At 41.2% G+C, this 21,892-nt stretch overlaps 1 protein-coding gene across 1 annotated transcript in view; it reads right to left on the bottom strand.

Annotated features, from left to right (window-relative positions):
* Positions 1-21,892, bottom strand: part of dnah1 (dynein, axonemal, heavy chain 1) — a 437,548-nt gene that overhangs the window by 351,373 nt on the left and 64,283 nt on the right. The window contains exons 11-12 of the mRNA XM_060835044.1: positions 12,377-12,527; positions 6,736-6,929 (exon numbers count right to left, since the gene is read on the bottom strand). Of these exons, the coding sequence (XP_060691027.1) occupies positions 6,736-6,929; positions 12,377-12,527 (345 nt within the window). The remainder of the gene's footprint in view (positions 1-6,735; positions 6,930-12,376; positions 12,528-21,892) is intronic.

The raw sequence follows: 21,892 nt of genomic DNA, 5'->3' as shown, positions 1-21,892 counted from the left end.
GAACTCCATTTCTAACAGCAGTGTTTCCATCTACTATAAGGAGTGCAGCAATTTAAGAGGACAGCTCACCATTATCTTCTCTAACTAGAGAAGGGCAATAAACACTTTCCATGACTGTGACACCAACAATCCATGAATGAAAAGAAAATAAAAATCTCCTACTGTGGATTGACCCAAACTGTACATGAACTTCAAAATGTTTTAATGAGATATACAGCAGCATATCAAATGAGCATTTAGCAATGTGGCATTATTCTCATGACCAAATCAAGAGGTAGTCCCATAAGTAAAGAATGCAGAATCTAAATAACAGATTAAGATACAGTGGGAGACTTAAGTTTAGAGTTACTGCTAAGTTATAGATAACATGCAGCATGCCTCTGCATCATAAGAATTGTTTTGAGCTCTGCACAAAACAGCCTTTGAGAGAGAGGAGAGGCAATTCTGAACACTGGGATGGTATTCAGTGGAAGCACTAGAACTGCTTGGTATGTGTGTCTTGACTCCTCATAAAGGATAGGTGAAACTTTTCATTCTTGGTTGTAATCAAGAAATGAGAAATTACATGAAAGGTAAAACCAAACTTTGAGGAAGGTTACAGGAATTATTCCCAACTACTTTTCCTAGTAGTAATTCAAGAATCTCAGGTGTAAGACTTGAGTTAGAACCGACACTATGCAGAACATGATGGACAAAAGACATTAGTAGGACAACAGCATTTCAGCGCTCTAATACATTGAGGTTTTGGATATGTAGGATCATGTTTGCAATTTCTCATAAGATGCACTCACTCGATCATAAGAAAGCATTGATTGAGCCTAGAGGATTCTTTAAAAAGTCTAAGAAAGACCATTTGGCACATGAAAGCACATCCTTCAATTATAGACTGTTCCTTTTTTTTGCATTTTAACATCATGGGCAGCACGGTGACTCAGTGGCTAGCACTGCTGCCTCACAGTACCAGATTCGATTCCAGCCTCGGCCGACTGTGTGGAGTTTGCACATTCTCCCCGTGTCTGCGTGGGCTTCCCCCACAGTCCAAAGATGTGCAGGGCAGGTGAATTGGCCATGCTAAAATTGCCCATGGTGTTAGGTGTATTAGTCAGAGGGAAATGGGTCTAGGTGAGTTACTCTTCGGAGAGTTGTTGTGGACCTGTTGGGCCGAAGGGCCAGTTTCCACACTGTAGGTAATCTAATCTAAAATATAAGAATTATACTGAAAAGCAATCAACTAATGGAATACAGGTTAAAAACTCTCTTCAAAATGTACTACAAGTTAACTGTAATTTTCATCTCTATTTTATGGGTGCAGAAGTCACTGGAGTTTTGGATAATGCATATGCTCCATAGTTTAGATTTGCTCTCTGACATTAACTTCAACAGGGAAAGGTAGTAAAGTCATTTTATAAAGAGTTGAAATTAAAGATCATAAGTGAATTAAGGATATTTGATTATTCAATTGTAATCTGCCCCCCTAATCTACGAGTGAAAATACTGGAAGAAAGAATCTCTTCTTAGCTCTCCACTAATGCTGCTTAGAAAGGAGAAGCATGACGTCTCTATGTGATGCTTCTTTCATCACTATGGTATTGATTAAAAATGCAGCAGAGTTATAGATTAAGCCTCCATCTCACCACTGTTATGCTTTCTGCATGGTGGTATTACTACAGCACTGACAGGTACAAGGAGCTGGGTAGTATCGGATTGTGGCAGTCAGACTACCAAGAGATGTGGATATTGCAGAGCTCAGGACTTCATTTGATCTCTCTTTGAGAGACTACGTGGCTGTCAGTTGTGATGTCACTCCTGCATGGATACAGCAAAAGAATGGAAAGTCTATGGAGGCTTTTCAAAATACTATAAGTTTCAATCAGATCTCCCCTTATCCTTCTGAACTCCATCAAGTATAAACCCAGAATCATCAACTGTTCCTCATATGAAAATCCATTCATCCCCAGGATCATTCTTGTAAACCTCCTATGGACCAACTCCAACACCAACACATCCTTTCTTAGATGTGGAGCCCAAAACTGTTCACAGTATTCCAAATACACTCTGACCACAGCCTCATATTGCCTCAGCAATACTTCTCTGCTCTTGTAATTTGGCCCTGTTGAAATGAATTGCTAACATTGCATTTGCAATGCCAACTGAACCTGCATGTTAACCATAAGAGAATCCTAAACTAGGACTCATAAGTCCATTCGTCTTTCAGATTTCCGCAGCCTTTCCCCATTCAAAAATGTTCTGTTCTTCCTACCAAATGCATAACTTCACAGTTTCCCCTCTTGTATTCCATCTGCCATTTCTTTACCCACTCTTCCAGCCTCTCCAAGTTTTTCTGCAGTCTTCCCATTTCCTTAAAACTACCTATCTCTCCACATAACTTTATGTTATCTGGAAAAATAGGAACAACATCCTTAGTTCCTACTTCCAGATCATTAATGTATAATGTGAATTGTTGAGGTCCCAGTACTGACACCTGTGGAACTCCATTAGTCTATGGCTTCAATCCTGAAATAAAAATACTTTATCCCTGCTCTCTGCCTTTTGCCAGTCAGCCAATCCATATCCATGCCATACCTTGCCCCTAACACCATGGGCTCTGATCTTACTTAACAGCCTCCTGGTGTGGCACTTCGTCAAAGGCCTTCTGGAGATCATGTCCACGGATTTTCCTTTGTCTAACTTGCTCGTTATTTCAAAAAATTTGAACAGACTTATCATGGAATGACCTTTCTTTGATGAAGCCATGCTGACTTAGCCTTGTTTTACCTTGCACTTCTAAACTCATCCTTAATAATGGACTCTAAAATCTTATCAATGACTGAGGTCAAGTTAACCAGCCTATGTTTCCTGTCTTCTGCCTCCTTCTTTTATTAAACAGGGTTGTTACATTAGCTATTTTTCAGAACTCTAGGACTCTCTCTGCCTCCAGTGATTCCTGAAAGACTATCACCAATGCCTCTACAATCTCCTCAGCTATCTCCTTCAGAACTCTGGGGTGTAGTCCATCTGGTGTGGTTAATTTATCCACCATCATCTCTTCAGCTTCCCCAACATCTTCTTCTGAGTGATGGCCACCACAACCACCTCTGTCCTTTTGAAGTTCTGGAAAGCTATTTCCACTGTGGAGATTGATAGAAAATATCTATTCAGTTTCTCCATCATTTCTATGTTGCCCATTACTATTTCTCCAGCCTCATTTTCCAGAGGTCCAAGGTTCATTCTTACTCTCTGTCACCATTTCTATATCTAAATAAAAACTCTTGCAGTCTTCTTTTATATTACTAGCTTGCTTATCCTCATAGCAGGTTAGGCAGCATCCAAGGAACAGGAAATTCGACGTTTCGGGCCAGAGCCCTTCATCAGGAGGCTCTGGCCCGAAAGGTCGAATTTCCTGTTCCTTGGATGCTGCCTAACCTGCTGTGCTTTAACCAGCAACACATTTTCAGCTCTGATCTCCAGCATCTGCAGACCTCACTTTTTACTGCTTATTTGATCTTCTCACCCTTTATTGCTTCTTTTAGTTATCCTCTGTTGGTTTTTAAAGGTTTCACAATTCTCCAGCTTCCCACTAATTGTCACTACATTGCTTTTTCTTTTGTTTTATGCTATCCCCACCTTCCCTTGTCAGCCATGGATATCTCATCCTCCCCTCAGATCATGGAAACCACAAGTTGGAGGAGATCACATAGAATTAAGACTTTATGGATCAGGGAGATACAGGGAATTAAAGTTATCATTGGTCATGGATATTGGAGTGGGGTTGAAGTGATCATATGCCAAGAGGTCATGAGAGTATAAAGAGATCACAGATCAAAGTGGTCATAGGGGTTTGACAATATCATGAATCAATGAGAATACAGTGTGGTTCAAAGTGGTCATTGGCAGATCTTTGGTCAGGAGAATTGCAGAGCATTTGAAGAATTTACAAGTTTGGGAAATCATAGTGCAACTGAGATAGTGGCTGGAAAACATTGCAGAAAGTGAATTGAACAGATTATGGTTTGGTGGGCTTATGAGAAGAGTAGAGTAGAGTAGCTTTTATTTGTCATTTTTACCATATACAATAAAATGAGACAGCATTCCTCCAGGACCAAGGTGCTACATGGACAACATAAACTACTCGATCCTATGCAGGGCAGCATATAGTGCATCGAAGTGCAAAACTCGCAAATTCCAGTGTAATAAGAGAATGATAATTAATAGACATTGTTCTAGCAGTAATTCAAAGTCATGCAAAGAATTTCAGATGGAAAAGAGTCTGATCATACAGTGTTAAGGAGTCTGACAGCTGGGGGAAGAAACTGTTGCAAAATCTGGCTGTGAGATACCGAATGCTCCGGTATCTTCTGTCAGATGGCAGAAGGGAGAATATAAGTCAGGTGGGAGGATGCAGAGGAAGTAACTGAAGAAATAATAGATTAAAGAAGACTAAACTGGTTTGAAAAAATTTGCAACTTGGAGGTCAGGATACAGTAGAAGAGATCACAGATCATGGAGATTGTAAATTAGGCCATTTATAAGAAAACTCAAAGAGATTGGTTTGAATGGATTTCAGTCAACTTAGAGCTTGTGTGCTGCAAGAAAACAGAAGGGAATTGAAGAGACTTCTTGTTGGGAAGATGACATGATAATTTTCAGATTGAGAAAGATCATGGTTGGGTAGAATTCAGTGGAAATCATGGATCAAGAATAACTATGGATTAGGGAAGATAATGAGTCAGGGAGATCACGTGTTGATGACATACCACAAATCAAGAACTATGCAATTTTGGGGAGGCAGTATTGTCGCTCTAAGAAGACTGCAAGTGTGATCATAGTCAGCGGAGTATGAGTCAGGAAGAGATTGTGAATTTGTGACTATCAAGAATATCACAGATTGGGCGAAGTTGGTGTTTGGGGGTGTCATCGGTTTGGAGGTTGTGTTAGGCAAAGAGATGATAGGCTGGGAGGGACTGAAGAGTTTGGAAATCATAACTGAGATGAAAGTTTGGCGTTAGCTTGGGTTATAGCAAAATGTGTGATGGGGTGGAGTGGAACGAGTCGGACAGTCATGGTGAAATGTTCTGACCTGAAACATCGACTCCCCTTCTCCTCTGATGCTGCTTTATTTGCTGTGGTTTTTGCATCTTCACTCTATCCAATCATGATGAAAAGTGCATCTGACACTTAGCAGATAGATTCAGCAAACCGGTTTCCTGAAAACTTTGTAATGCAGTCAGGAGCTGTTAAATCTAAATCTAAGAGATGGGTTTAGCACTCTTCCATTGGCAGGCTTGAAGGCAGGGGCATGTTAAATCCTATAGGCACCATACTGTCTGCCTACCTGCCCGCTTCTATGGTGGCTACAACTTTGCTACCAATGAGGGAAAACTCAGGTGGCATGCCCATGATTCAACTGAGGCGCATAAGTGGGAAATTAACACCCACTTAAGGACTGATTAGCAAGGTTAGATCTCACAAAATAAAGGGAGAACTAGCCATTTGGATACAGAACAGGCTCAAAGGTAGAAGACAGAGGGTGGTGGTGGAGGGTTGTTTTTCAGATCGGAGGCCTGTGACCAATGGAGTGCCACAAGGATCGGTGCTGGGTCCTCTACTTTATGTCATTTACATAAATGATTTGGATGCGAGATCTTGACTAGATGGGCCAATGGGCTGAGAAGTGGCAGATGGAGTTTAATTCAGATAAATGCAAGGTGCTGCATTTTGGGAAAGCAAATCTTTGCAGGACTTATATACTTAATGGTAAGGTCCTAGGGAGTGTTGCTGAACAAAGAGACCTTGGAGTGCAGGTTCATAGCTCCTTAAAAGTGGGGGTCACAGGTAGATAGGATAGTGAAGAAGGCATTTGGTATGCTTTCCTTTATTGGTCAGAGTATTGCGTACAGGAGTTGGGAGGTCATGTTGCGGCTGTACAGGGCATTGTTTAGGCCACTTTTGGAATATTATGTGCAATTCTGGTCTCCTTCATATCGGAAAGATGTTGTGAAACTTGAAAAGGTTTAGAAAAGAATTACAAGAATGTTGCCAGGGTTGGAAGATTTGAGCTATAGGAAGAGGCTGAACAGGCTGGGGCTCTTTTCCCTGGAGCATCGGAGGCTGAGGGGTGACCTTCTAGAGATTTACAAAATTATGAGGAGTATGGATTGGGTAAATAGGCAAAGTCTTTTCCCTGGGGACGGGGAGTCCACAACTAGAGGGCATAGGTTTAGGGTGAGAGGGGAAAGATATAAAAAAGACCTAAGGGGCAACTTTTTTCACAGAGGGTGGTATGTGTATGGAATGAGCTGCCAGAGGAAATAGTGGAGGCTGGTACAATTGCAACATTTAAGAGGCATTTGGATGGGTATATGAATAGGAAGGGTTTGGAGGGATATGGACAGATGGGAATACATTGGGTTGGGATATCTGGTGGGCATGGACGGGTTGGACCGAAGAGTCTGTTTCCATGCTGTACATCTCTATGCCTCTATAAGCTTCAGCCATGATCATAATGAACCTTGCAGAGCAGGTTTGCTGGCTAATTGCTCTGCCTATGTTTCTATGTTTCACACAAACCAAGAACAAATTTGTAATTTTTCTGGTGTGTATGGTTTAACTCAATGTTGTGTGGTGAATTTAAGTGTTGAGCTAAAAGGATTATAGCAATTATGTTCTTAAAATGCAAGTCCTAATCAATAAATTAGATCAATCAGTAATATATCCACGAATTCTATAAATACTAACTTTACATATTTATCAATATCCAGTTCGTTCAGTTCTATGAATTGTTCATACTCCTTGGCATAGCTTTTCAAAGGTATTAGTGCTTTCTCAATGGCATTTTTGATTGTATTGCGCAGCTCCTGTACTGGTGGCTCATTATGCCACACAGACTCCAACAGCGGTGTTCCACTTTGAAACATCTCTTCCAGGACAAACTAAAAGACAAAAATTTAAATAAATAATTAGGACAGCAGTAGACGTTTTATTCGTTCATGGGAATGTGGACACCTCTGGCTAGGATAGCATTTATTGCTCACCCACAATTAATCTAGAGAAGACAGTAGTGAGCCTTCTTGAATCACTTTGATGTGTAGAGAACACCCGTACTGCATTTCGAACAGTGTTCATCAATTTTGATCCAGCATTATTGAAGTAATGGCATCATAATTACAAGTCAGGATTACGTGACTTGGAATAGAACATACAGAGGTTTTAAAGACCATAGGAAATAGGAAGGGAGTAGGCCCCTCAAGTGTGCTCTGCCTTTCAACAGTGTCATTGGTCATATGATATTCCTCATGACCACTTTCCCTGAAATTCATAATTCCCCTACTGATCAAGAATCTATCTATCTCAGCCATAAATATACACAAGCACTCTGCTCTCACAGTACTCTATGTCAAGGAGTTCCAAACATTCACAACCTTCTGAGAGAAGCAATTCCTCTTCATCTCAGTCTTAAATTTGCACATCTTTATTCTGAGACTATGTCCTCTGATCCTCTCAGCATTTAATTGTCAAGTCCTTTAAGAATCCTATATGGTTCAATAAGATCACCTCTCATTCATCACAATTTCATTTGCTAACCTTTGCTCATGAGACAATCTCTCCCTCCCAGGGATCATCCCTGTGAACCTTCTCTAACCTGCCTCCACTGAAATACTATTCCTTAAATAATGGGACCAAAACTGCTCAAAGTACTTCAGATGTGGTCTTATCAGCACTTTGTACAGTGCAGTTAAACTTCCCTAATTTTATACTCCTACACCTGGAAATAAGGACCACTTTCCATTAGATTTCTTGATTACCTGCTGTAGCTGTGTGCTAGCTTTCTGTGTTTCATGCACAAGTATCCACAATTCCCCTGTTGTGGCTTACTTCAGTTCTCCCCATTTAATTAATATTTTTGTTTCTTTTGTTCTCCTTTCCAAAATGAACATCACATTTTCTCACATTATGCTCCACTTGCCAATATTTCACTGAATTCCTACAGTGTGGAAACAGGCCCTTCAGCCCAACAAGTCCACACCAACCTCTGAAGAGAAAGCCACCCAAACCCATTCCCCCTGACTAACGCACCTAATAGACACATCCCTGAACACTATGGGCAATTTAGCATGGCCAAATCATCTAACCTGCACATCTTTGGATGTGGGAGGAACTTGCGGGCATTACTTAACCGATCAATGTCTCTGTTAACTGTTTGTATCCCTCTCTCAACTTGCCTTTCCACATTTTTTGTGTTATCTGCAAACTTGCCGACAGTACATTTACTTGCTTCCTCTAAGTCATTAATATATGTTGTAAACAGTTGCAGTGCCAGCACTGATCCCCGTGGAACTCCACTGTTGCTAATCTGAAAAAGAACTCCTCGCCTCACTACCTCCTGCCCATTAGCTAATTCTCTTTCCATGTCAATATACTACCTCTAACACCATGGACTCTTATCTTACAACTTAATACTTTGTGAAGTCATTGTCAAATGTCTCCTGGAAATTCAAATACAACAAACAGTTTCTCTTGATCCACTCTGGTTAAGACTTCTTTGAAAAGCTCTGATAACTAATGAATCATGATGTCCCTTTCATAAAGGCAAGCTGACTCTGCTTAATTAGATTATTATTTTCCAAATGTGCTGCTATCACTTTCTTAATAATTTTTCCAACAATATATGTTAGGCTACTCGGGCTATAGTTCCCTACTTTTTGCTTCCTTCTCTTTTAGAATAGGGGTTTCACATTGGCAGTTTGCCAATCCTCTGATACATCTCCAGAATCCAAGAATTTTCGGAAAATTTCAACGAATGCACCCATGCACCTGCTGATCATGTCCTAATAAGGTGGTAGAGATCATGGGTTTGGTAGGTGCTGTCAGAAAACCCTTACTGAGTTGCCGCAGTGCATGTTGTAGATGGTCTATAATGTTGCCACTGTGTAACAGTGGTGAAGGGAATGAAGACTGTCAGTGGTGAATGGGTTGCCAGTCTACAGGATGGTGTCAAGATTTTTGAGTGTTATCTTGACTGCACCCACCTCAACAAGTATTCAGTTGGAGAGTATTCAATCACACTTCTGACTTATGCCTTATAGATAGCAGACAATCACAGAAGAATTCCTAGCCTGTGTAGCCACAGTATTTATTTGGCTGGTCAACAGTAACCCCCAGGATATTGACAGTGTGGATTTCAGCAACGGTAATACAATTGAGCATCAAAGGACAGTGGGTAGATTCTCTCTTGTTGGAGATGATCATTGCCTGGCACTTGTGCAGCACAAAGTTGTTTACCACTTATCAGCACAAACATGGATATAATCCAAGTCTTGCTGCACATGGATACAGACTGGTTCAGTGTTTGAAGAGTCACAAATCATGCTGAACATTGTGCAATCATCAGTAAACAACCCTACTTCAAGCCATATGATGGAGGGAAGATCATTCATGAAGCAGCTGAGGATGGCCACTGTGGTCGTTATATGGGCAATAATGCAATGAGATATGGCTGAGGCACCCCAGTGCTTCAGTTGTGGCAACATGATATTTCCTGAGGTATCCTGCATACTGTCAGATGAACAATATATATTATGCTAGCAATCTATACAAAGATTGTGCACCAGAGAAATTAGGGGCAGATTAAGATCAACAGAAAGGTATTTAGCTTTATATGGGGAAGAAAGAAGTCTGTGCTGACGGGATGAAATAAATAAGAGTGAGTATAGACTTGTTAGACTGAATGGTCTGGTTCTGTGCTGTTAATTCTATATGATTCTATTTAAGTATTTTAAGTACATCAGGGCACCAATATTTAGTTAGGTTCAAATTTCACAAGGCTTCTGCAGTGCCCAAGCTCGGGATTCCAAACCCTCATTCTGCATTGGGTAATTGACTTGCAAGTCGAAATAAATATTATAATGCACCAAAAACCATGAAGAATTGGGAGGGAGGGGTGATCAAGATTTTTTTTTAAAGTGATTTCCTCCTTGAAAATCCTCTTATTTTAAAATCACTTCACAAAAATTCTCTCTTTATTCGCTTCTCAAACTCTATCCACTGCAAATTTCAATTAATCTGACACCCATCCTCAACAACTTTGACCAGCTACCTGTAACCTAGCAAATCCATTTCATGACCATCCTCCTCAAATCTTTCTGCAGGCTCTCCCAAACCTATCTGGAAAATAATTTCTCTGTTTTTTTGACTTGGGATTTAAGACCATAAGACCATAAGACATAGGAGTGGAAGTAAGGCCATTCGGCCCATTGAATCCACTCTGCCATTCAATCATGGCTGATGGGCATTTCAACTCCACTTACCAGCGTTCTCCCCGTAGCCCTTAATTCCTCGAGACAACAAGAATCTATCAATCTCAGCCTTGAAGAAATTTAGCGTCCCGGCCTCCACTGCACTCTGTGGCAATGAATTCCACAGGCCCACCACCCTCCGGCTGAAGAAATGTCTCCGCATTTCTGTTCTGAATTGACCCCCTCTAATTCTAAGGCTGTGTCCACGGGCCCTAGTCTCCTCGCCTAATGGAAACAATTTCCTAGCGTCCATCCTTTCCAAGCCATGTATTATCTTGTACGTCTCTATTAAGTCTCCCCTTAATCTTCTAAACTCCAATGAATACAATCCCAGGATCCTCAGCCGTTCCTCGTATGTTAGACCTACCATTTCAGGGATCATCCGTGTGAATCTCAGCTGGACACGTTCCAGTGCCAGTATGTCCTTCCTGAGGTGTGGGGACCAAAACTGGATACAGTACTCCAAATGGGGCCTATGAGCACTAGGAGCTTTATAAAGTCTCAGTAGCACATCTCTGCTTTTATATTCCAACCCTCTTGAAATAAGTGACAACATTGCATTCGCTTTCTTAATCACGGACTCTACCTGCATGTTTACCTTTAGAGAATCCTCGACTAGCACTCCCAGATCCCTTTGTACTTTGGCTTTACTAATTTTCTCACCATTTAGAAAGTAGTCTATGCTTTTATTCTTTTTGCCAAAGTGCAAGACCTTGCACTTGCTCAAGTTGAATTCCATCAGCCATTTGCTGGACCACTCTCCCAAACTGTCTAGATCCTTCTGTAGCCTCCCCACTTCCTCAGTACTACCTGCCTGTCCACCTAACTTCGTATCATCTGCAAACTTCGCTAGAATGCCCCCTGTCCCTTCATCATTAATATATAATGCGAATAGCTGTGGCCCCAACACTGAACCCTGCAGGACACCGTTCGTCACTGGTTGCCATTCCGAAAAAGAACCTTTTATCCCAACTCTCTGTCTTCTGTGAGACAGCCAATCCTCAATCCATCCCAGCAGCTCACCTCGAACACCATGGGCCCTCACCTTGCTCAGCAGCCTCCCATGTGGCACCTTATCAAAGGCCTTTTGAAAGTCTAGATAGACCACATCCACTGGGTTTCCCTGGTCTAACCTACTTGTGACCTTTTCAAAGAATTCCAACAGGTTTATCAGGCATGACCTCCCCTTTCTAAATCCATGTTGACTTGTTCTAATCATACTCTGCTCTTCTACGAATTTAGAAACCTCATCCTTAATGATGGATTCTAGAATTTTACCAACAATCAAGGTTAAGCTAATTGGCTTATAATTTTCCATCTTTTGTCTTGATCCTTTCTTGAACAAGGGGGTTACAACAACCATCTTGCAATCATCCGGGACCTTTCCTGACTCCAGTGATTCTTGAAAGATCCCAACCAATGCCTCCGCTATTTCCTCAGCCACCTCTCTCAGAACTCTAGGGTGTATCCCATCGGGGCCAGGAGATTTATCAATTTTAAGACTTTTTAACTTTTCTAGCACTATCTCTTTTGGAATGGCAACCATACTCAACTCAGCCCCTGACTCCCTTTAATTGTTGGGGTATTACTCATGTCTTCCACTGTGAAAACTGACGCAAAGTACTTGTTAAGTTGTCCTGCTATTTCCTAGAGTCTGGTTCATTGCAAAGCATTAGGTCCAGAATAGCCTGCTCCCTTGTGGATTCTAAATTTAATATCTGTTCTCTGTTCACTTTGCTCAAATATCAGTAGTCAATTTTTTGACCACTGATTTTCTGTTCAATTAAATTCTCTGCATAAATCATTTCTTTTAAGGATCTTAATTTTTTTCAGTTATTTCTCAGTGCTTACTTTTATCCTTTGTCAAGTTCTGAGATATTTGTTTCCATGGATAAATAGAACTACTTACTGGTAAACAGCATAGAATGTGAAAGCAAAATGATCTTATTGAGTTTAGTGCTTCCAAAGAATATGTACAAAGTTCTGTTCTAATTCATTAACTAATCCATTATATTTGCTAAGGTAAAATCCAGCATAAAATGCCTTGATTTCAAATCATCTCACAACAATTTATCTTGTTTTACCTTTTCTATATGTGGAACATGCTGCGTGGATGTGATTGCTTTATCAAACAGAGCCAATATGACAGGCTTAAATTTTTCCAATGGCGTGCTGTAGTGCACTCCGTTGTGATCCAAATTGAGGTCTAAAACAAAAATAGGCATTTTCCTGGGCCTGAAATACAGAACAACAAACAAGCAGAAAGGTGAGATCACCAATAAATTAAATTTCAAAAATTGTGAAGATTGTGTTGGGATATCTGGTCGGCATGGAAGGGTTGGACTGAAGGGTCTGTTTCCATGCTGTACATCTCTATGACTCTACAATTAAAACAAACCTTGTTTTAACTGGCACCTCATGAACTGGCACTCTTGATAGACTGGCAAAAATTTTGTATATCAATTACCAGATTTTGCATTGCGAGAGGACAAATTCCTGCCTTTGAGTTAGAAGCTCCGGATCCAAGGTCTCTTCTCGGGCTTGAAATCAAATAGTAAAGGGTTGGCTAGCTTGTCTGCTCTTAGGCCAGTTAAGGCCCTTGAGTTGCCAATTAAGGCCATCTCAGGACCTCCACCCATTGTTACTATCATTCTACCACTGGTGATATGCACCTTCCCATTTGGGGAGACCACTCTCTTGGGTGGCTAAACAGGATGCCTATCATCGTGTTAATCCTTCCTAACCCTAACCCTTACCCTAACCCTATTGCAGGCAGTAAAGCTAGGCAAGATTTAGAGTCATAGACATGGAAGTAGTACAGCATGGAAACAGACTCTTTGCTCCAACTCATTTATGCAGACCAGATATGCTATAATAATCTCGTCCCATTTACCAGCCCTTGGCTCATATCCCTCCAAAGTATTCTTGTTAATATACCCAAACAGGTGCCTTTTAAATGTTGTAATTGTACAAGCCTCCACCACTTCCTCTGGCAGCTCATTCCATACACACACCACCCTTATGATTCGGCATGAAAATGCTGTCCCTTAGATCCCTTTTAAATCTTGTCCCTTTCACCCTAAAACTATGCTCCCTAGTTCTGGACTCCCCACCCCAAGTAAAAGACCTGGTCTATTTACCCTATCCATGGCCCTGATGATTTTATGAACCTTTCTAAGGTTACTCCTCAGCCTCCGACATTCCTGGGAAAACAGCTCCAACCTATTCAGCTTCTCCCTATAGCACAAACCCTCCAACCCTGGCAACATCCTTGTAAATCTTTTCTGAACTCTTTCAAGTTTCACAACATCCTTTCTATAGGAGGGAGACCAGAATTGCACACAACATTCCAAAAGTGGCCTAACCAATGTCCTGCACAGATGCATCATGACCTCCCAACTCCTATACTCAATGCTCTGACCAAAAATGGAAAGCATACCAAATGCCTTCTTCACTATCCTATCTACCTGAGACTCTACTTTCAAGGAATTATGAACCTGCACTCTAAGGTCTCTTTGTCCAGCAACACATCCAGGACCTTACCATTTATAAATCCTGCCCTGATTTGCCTTTCTGAAATGCAGCACCTCACATATATTTAAATTAAATTCCACCTGCCACTCCTCAGCCCATCTGACCAAGATCCTGTTGTTATCTGAGGTATCCCTCTTTGCTGTCCACTTCACCTCCAATTTTGGTGTCTTCTGCAAACTTAGTAACTATACCTCCTGTGTTCATATCCAAATCTTTTCTATAAATGGTGAACAGGTCATCCATGTGACAGAATGAAATTGGACTCCCTATCATCACTATTCATGGCTCTGAGATGCACATAAATGTGAATTTTGACAGACTTCTTGGCGGTCATGTTGGTGGGATAGCCAATATGGATCAGATTGATTCCAACAGCACATGGTTTGATCCCAGTTCTAACGGGGTTGATTTGGAGTCTGTGTCCTAACTGTTTCACCCATAGTGCTATCCTTTGGGCAGAAAATTTAAGAGGTTTAGGGTTTTTGTCCAACATCAAAACATGGAAAGTGCACAATGCTCTGCAGTAGGAGGCTTGACAATAACTAATAACACTGAATCATTTACAAGGATTTTAAGGGGTTGCAGTTTGAAAGTAGGGGGTAGTCTTGCCTCCATGGAAGTCATAACAGGATTATCAATTAGGAAGGAGTTAATTGGCTGCAGTTGTTGCTTCTGACTGTCTAAACATATCTCAATCACAAAGATTGTTGTCAATCAGTAGGCCAGGAGCTCATCAGTCCCAGCAGGCCCCAGTGCAGTGGCCATCGAATAGGCTTAAAGTACAGGCAAGTGAGGTTGGACTTACTACAGAAATCAGGCTAGCTGTAGCAATTGTCAGTAGTTGGGGATGCTAGATCATGACTATGGGAGTACTTTTTTTTGGGGAGGGGGTGGGCGCACTTGCTTCTTGAGCTGGCCTTCCATGAGTCTTATAATGCCTGATAAAAAGGCTTCCCTTCCCTATTCCACCCAAGAGAATGGTCTGCCCACATGGAAAGGTGCATATCGCCAGTGATAGAATTGTAGTAGTTGTGGGTAGAGGCCCCCAAGGGGGTCTTATTTAGCAACACATTTTGCTATTGACTTGCAGCAGCAGAAGACCAGGGATATGGTGCTGCTCTACTATTCAACAAAATGTTTGCTACATTGGGGTGGAGGAACCAGTGCTTGCTTGAGGTACTGGACAACAAATAGGAGGGTGGCCCTCAGAAGCCACTACCCTGCCTTTGTTTTTAAACCACTGTCACTTCTCCCTGTGACTCCAATTCCAAGAACATTCCCCTGCAATCCACTGCTTACCTTTGTCCTGAGTCCTGTATGAACTCTAAGATTCTGAGAGTGCTCTAATGGCAACATCCCTGGTCTCCTTTGTGCCACTGTTGTGTGAAAAGGCTGTCAACCTCTCATTGAACAGGAATTCTTGTTCAGGTTAATGCATATTGAAGGCCAATGCAGTCCCCAATTGGCATGTGGTTCAGTGGACATTGTGTGGAAGAGGCAGCTTGTTTCTCCAGTCAGTTCTCTAATCAGCATGCAAGATCTCCAATAGCTCTACAGGATTTCATAGCTTGATTATCCTTCTCCCCTTTCTTGAATTAGAATGGCGTAAGACCATTTTTTTAATGGAATATAAACTGGGAAAAGTAGTGGTTTGGACACTACTGTGTGGCAGAGAATGTGATGGGGTCTCTTATAACTTGAAGACAAAAAGTGGAAGTCTGTGGTGTGTACATAATGGTTATGGTAGGTCAACTAACTTATAAAGAAGGAGGATTTGTTACTTTTGTGAGACAAGCTGGTACAGATGTCTTTGATTTGAAAAGCTGTCCAGATACAGCTTTTGGATTTTTAAGTTGCAGTATTGTCATGGACCTGAGAAGGAGCAGTTGAACTCAATCCTCCAGAAAGCCTAGGAAATAGTGAGGACTGCAGATGCTGGAGAGTCAGAGTTGATAAAGTGTGGTTCTGGAAATGGCACAGCAGGTCAGGCAGCATCTGAGGAGCAAGAGAGTCAACAAAACGTCAACTAAACCCTGTCCCAGATCTAATCTCCAACTCGGCACTGCCCTCTTTACCCAAGTATCTGTTCCATACTTTCCAGTGAACTATCACAACCACCTCCTACCTTCGCCCACCTATTGCCATCCCACCTACCTTTTCCCTATCCCTACACCCTCCCCCTACTTATTTCTCAGCCTCCTCCGCAGTCCTGATGAAGAGCTCTGCCCAAAATGTTGACTCTCTTGCTCCTCAGATGTCCTCTCCAGAAAGACTGCAAACAAAAACAGATCTTTCTATTTTCAACATCCTTGAATGAAAAATACGAATCAAAGACTCTAAAAAGAAGACCTTCTAATTCAAGCAAAGACCTTAGTCAAACAGGTGAGGATCCAACTAATTGAACATCTACCATCGTTCAGCAGTCGACAACAATGTGATATCATCAGCAAAAATGGAAAGAACTGTGAGAAAGTCACTTCACTCCACATTTGTGGTTTGGACTCTTGATTCACAGAAATTGAATTTGTCTTTTGCCTATGTTTCTCCATCATGATAATTCTACAGAGTTATCTGTCTTGTTCATCCTATTTGTGAATTAATGTGTATGTGTGTGTTTGGATTTAGAGAGAAAATATTTTTAGTTTCTATGTCATAAGTAAAAATCCATTATGTTATCTGTTAAGGGATTTTTAAAAATAAATCAATAAGTTTTATGTTCATTGATGAAATCTGCATGAGTTTCTTTGGTCTTAGGTAGCAGTCAGTCAGACAGATTAACTGTTTCATTGATTCAATTGGTCATTTATATATTTGTGACAGCTCATGATTACTAGTGCACTTCTCACATTATTTGCAATCTTCCAATCATTTGGCACTACTCCTGCCTCTCAAAGGCATAAAGATTGTGACCAATGCCTCTGCTATTTTTAACTTTGCCTCTTTATGCAACCTGGAGTGTATTGCATTGGGTCAGGTCACTTGCCAACCTTCAGAAATGATACTTATTTTAGTACGCCATCTTTATCTACCCATGTCCTGTCTGTAAATCCCTTCTCTTATTTTAGTACAATTTTTACACTTAGAACAGGAGCACACTTACTGGACTAGTATTCCAGGTTTCCAGACTACTTTTCAGAGTTATGGGGCATAATGTTACCAAAATTGCCTGTGTCAATTTCAGCGGGTTTCATGGAGGGTTTGTCATTGTGAGATTCAGGAAGTTATCTCATGCAATTCCCTGCTGCTCACCTCAGTATGTATGCACAATACCTCTACAGCGCCACACAGGGCACTCACAAGCAACAGAAGTACTCCCTGCTACAGAAACTCCACAGGATTTGTGCCTCTTGTGCTAGGTGTAAAGCTCAAGTAAGCACTAGGTCAAATTCTGATAGCAGGAATAGCCCAGCACAGCACAAGTAGAAAGGATGGAAACAATATTGAGTCCTTGTTTTTGAGCACTGCTACAACTAAATGAACAGGGGTATTCAGCTCCCCTCTTTTTGGCATGCAACTATCTGATTTCAATTAAATGTAATTTAGTATAAACTGACAAAGCCAATTAGCTAGCAAAAAGAAAGAGGAATTTCATTAGAAATTCATAGAAAAAAATGGTGCAAATCCAACATCAAGCATTCAATCAAACAGGTAATATGTTTAAAAGTGAGTGTGTCTGGTTACATACAGGGACAAATAAGGCTACACAGTTTAAAAGTCCTTAGAGAATGAGGCCAGTCAATTATTTGTTGACTCACATTCACAGCAATAACAGAATCTGTAGATAAAATGGCTTTTTGGTGAATGTTTGTTTTCCCAAGTTGTTTTTGTTCACTGGACTTGGTTTTTCCAAATAGATTAGGAATTACGAAGGCTAAAACGGACCATGAAGTGTCTTTACCAAATAGGGTCAAAAAGAATCCCAAGGCTTTTTAATGCATACATTAGAACAGTGTGGCAGTGAAAAGAGTACACCCACTTAAGGATAAAGGAGAGAGATTATGTGTGGAGCCACGATAAGTGTGACAGTGGGAGAAGGGGTAGCACGGTGATTCAGTGGTTAGCACTGCTGCCTCACAGTACCAGAGACCTGGGTTTGAGTCCCACCTTGGGCATCTGTCTGTGTGGAGTTTGGACATTTTCCCTGTGTCTGCGTGGATTTCTTCTGGGTGCTCCAGTTTCCTTCCACAATCCGAAGATGTGCAGGTCAGGTGAATTGGCTATGCTAAATTGCCCATAATGTTAGGTGCATTAGTCAGGGGTAAATTTCGCGTTGGCGAATGGATCTGGGTGGGTTACTCTTTGCAGGATTGGTGTGGACTTGTTGGGCTGAAGGGCCTGTTTCCATACTGTAGTGAATCTAATCTAGATCCTAAACAAATGGACGGCACGGTGGCACAGTGGTTAGCACTGCTGCCTCACAGCGCCTGAGACCAGGGTTCAATTCCCGACTCAGGCGATAGACTGTGTGGAGTTTGCACGTTCTCCCCATGTCTGCGTGGGTTTCCTCCGGGTGCTCCGGTTTCCTCCCACAGTCCAAAGATGTGTGGGTCAGGTGAATTGGCCATGCTAAATTGCCCGTAGTGTTAGGTAAGGGATAAATGTAGGGATATGGGTGGGTTGCGCTTCGGTGGGTCGGTGTGGACTTGTTGGGCCGAAGGGCCTGTTTCCATACTGTAAGTCTAATCTAATCTAAAAAAATACTTTGTATCGGTATTCACTGGCTTGGTCATAGAAGACAAAGGGTAGCAGTAGAAGGGTGTTTGCCAGAATGGAGACTGGTAACTAGTGGTGTTCACAGGGCTCTGTTGACTGTAGTATGTATAAATGATCCAGAGGAAAATGTGACTTGCTTAACTATTAAGTTTTCAGATGTCACAAAGATTTTTGGAGTTGCTGATAGTGCCGTCTATTGCGAAAGGATACAACAGGATATACAGAGGAACCTTGATTATCCAAAGGGCATGGGCAGGGAAATATTTCATTCGGTTAATCGAATTCTGGACAATTGAATGTCAGATAATATAGTTTAGCCAAGTGTAGGGATCTTGCAATCTTGCCAAATATTTGGATATTTGCATAATCAAATACCAGATAATCAACATTCCTCCATAGATAGATTGGCGACTTTGGCCAGAAATGGCAGATGGAGTTTAATCCAGACAAATGTGAGGTGATGCATTTTGGAGAATCATATTTAGGTGTAAATTAGGCAGAACCCTTAGGAACATTAACATATAGCTGAATCAGGGAGTGCAGGTCTACAGTTCCCTAAAAGTGGCAACACAGATGGCCAAGGTTAATAAGAAGGCATTTGGCAATCTTGCCTTCATCAGCTGGGGCATGGAGTACAAGAGTTGACAAACCATGTTGCAGCCATATAAAACCCTTGTTAGGCTGCATTTGGAATACTGTGTACAGTTTTGGTGGCCACACTACCAGAAGGATAAGGAAGCTGTGGAGAGAATGCAGACAAGTTTCACCATGATGTTGCCTGATCTCAAGGGTATGGACTATGAGGAAAAATTAGAAAGACTAGGATTGGTTTCACTGGAAAGACAGTGGCCGAGAGGAGACCTCTACAAAATTACGACAGGCATCGATAGGGCAGAAAGTCAGAGGCTTTTTTCTCAAGGTTGACGTTTCAAGTTTAATGAGGTGTAGGTTCAAAATGAGAGGAGGAAAGTTTAAGGGAGATGTGCCAGGGAAGTTTTTCACACAGGGAGTAGTAGGAGTATGGAACACACTGCTAGAAGAGGTGGTGGAAGCAAGCACGTTGGCAGTATTTAACAGATATCTGGATGGTTACATGAGTAGGGAGGGAATACAGGGATACAGACCTAATAAGGGCAGAAGATTTTTTTTTAGTTAATTAGTGCATGATTGAAAGGTCCTTTGTGATGATGTTGCCCCTTTAACAAGGTTATGTTGTGCTTGTATTTTTTCAAGAGGAGCTGTAAAGGCAGTGGTGCCAAAATAGTTGACAGAAACTGCTTAAGTGAACAATCAGACGAGGCCTTTAAGTTTTTTTTTAAAACAGTTGTACAGTGAAAGGGGAGCAATCCGGTTCTCTCAGTTCAGGTTTTTTCTAGTTTGGTTTAGTTTTAGCAGGCAGTCAGAAAAGTGCTGGCGACCTTGAGAAGCAACTACACTGAAAAGTGGTTCCATGCTTCAACAGAGGTCATGCTTGGACTTTCTCTCTGAAATCTCTCCTGCAAGAACTTGTGTTTTAATTTTAACTTTTGCCAAGGGGAGTGTTTATGAGATGTTGCGGGAACTGGAACAGCTTTGTTAAGTTGTGACAGAGTCAGTTGGGTTATCAAATAAGTTATTCTAAATTCTGTTTTCTTCAGTTCATGTTTCATCAGTAGCGTTTAATAAATTCTGTTTTAAAGGTTTGCGTAAAATTCTATTTTGTTTAAAGCTGAGTAGTTTGACCAGCTGCATCACTCCCAGAATATCCACTTTACATCTGCCTAAAAAATTAAAAAGTTAGGGTCTTGGCTGCCTTCTTAAAATGCTTTGAAGAGGTCTGGCCTGGTCCATAACAACGTCTCTTTGTTCTTGGTTGTTCTTTGTTGAATTGGGCAGTGAGGGAGTGAGCCAGCTTTCAGGATCCATGTTCTTCTCTCTGCTCTGCTGTTCAAAAGCAGCAGATGAAATGCAGTTCAGTGTGTATAGCTCCATTGTCTTTCCAAGGTGACTAATTAGCAGTGAGCCAATATGTGAAATTAGCATGTACATGTGAAATAAACAGAGATCTGAGTTCTTGATGCTGACTCAGTTGCCTGATTTTAATCTCTTTAAACAATGTAGCCTTGTTTATTCCACATGGGTCTCATGAAACATGCCTCAGGTATAAAAATCTTATTATTTTAGTCTCATCCTGACTGTAATAGCAACCTTGTAAATAGGACCCTAGACATCTGCTCACCATATAAGCTTGAAGCTGAGATAAGGCATGTCAAAATTATCCTGTGGGGTAAATGATAACCTGATCAAATCAGCATGGTGTATATTACGGAAACTCAAAAATGTGGTTCATGTCCTTTGATCCTGACTGGTGCCTGGTCTATCTCAGATTACCCTGGGAGGGAAAGGCATCTCTTCTGGTGTTCTCCACTAACACAATGTTGCCATCAAGCCAAAATGACATTTTGCCTAGGGATTTACACAGTCAGGTCCACAGTTCCCCAAATGTGGCAATGTGAATGGATATGGTGGTCATATAAGGCATGCTTGCTTTCATTAGGGCACTGAGTAAAAAAATTGGCAAGTCATGTGGCAACCATATAGAACTTTAGTAAGCCACTGGAATACAGTATTGGTCGCCACAGAACCAGAAGAATGTGGAAGCTTTAGAGAGGATACAGAAAAGGTTCAGCAGGATATTGCCTGGTTTGGAGGGTTTTAGCTATGAGGACAGATTGGAAAAACTAAGTTTATTTTCACTTAAATATTGGAGGTTGAGGTTGGTGGGCAGAAGATCTTGATGCTGAGCTGTACTGTTCTTTGTACTTTGCATGATACATGAGTATGAGTATTATATATGAGTAATGTGAGTTTCAGTGCCAGTATGATGTCCTAAATCTAAGCCTTAGATCCCAATGACTGATGGACCAGATCAAACGACACGTCCTATTGACCATTCGCAGCAGTCAGAATGTCACTTATGCTCAACCAGATCATGCTTTAAAGCTTCAGAAAAGTACATCCATCACTAAATCTGATTCTGCTGTCGAAAATAATTTACTAAATAATCTGGACTAAACTAAGAGTTACAATTTAAGATCATCAAGTGTAATGCATCATGTGCAGTAAAAGCTACATATATAAATATCAGGATCCTGTTTTATGTAAGCAAAAGAAATTTATACATACATTGCATCCTTTTCAAAAGAAAGGGTTCATGGAGCCAGCTAAACTCTGCTGCATCCTCATGGCAATACTGAAAAATCAGAATCTACCTGCCTGGTTTGGGAATTAGTTTGAAAGTTAACTGTTCTTGCTGCATCTCTTTGCCAATTATGTTCTAGCCAATCAGTGCTCTCTATATAAAACCATGTTCC

The sequence above is a fragment of the Hemiscyllium ocellatum genome, chromosome 14 (assembly GCF_020745735.1).
Source record: "Hemiscyllium ocellatum isolate sHemOce1 chromosome 14, sHemOce1.pat.X.cur, whole genome shotgun sequence".
Classification (NCBI taxonomy): domain Eukaryota; kingdom Metazoa; phylum Chordata; class Chondrichthyes; order Orectolobiformes; family Hemiscylliidae; genus Hemiscyllium; species Hemiscyllium ocellatum.
Note: the sequence above shows the minus strand (reverse complement) of the source record. Positions and strands in the feature narration are given on the sequence as shown.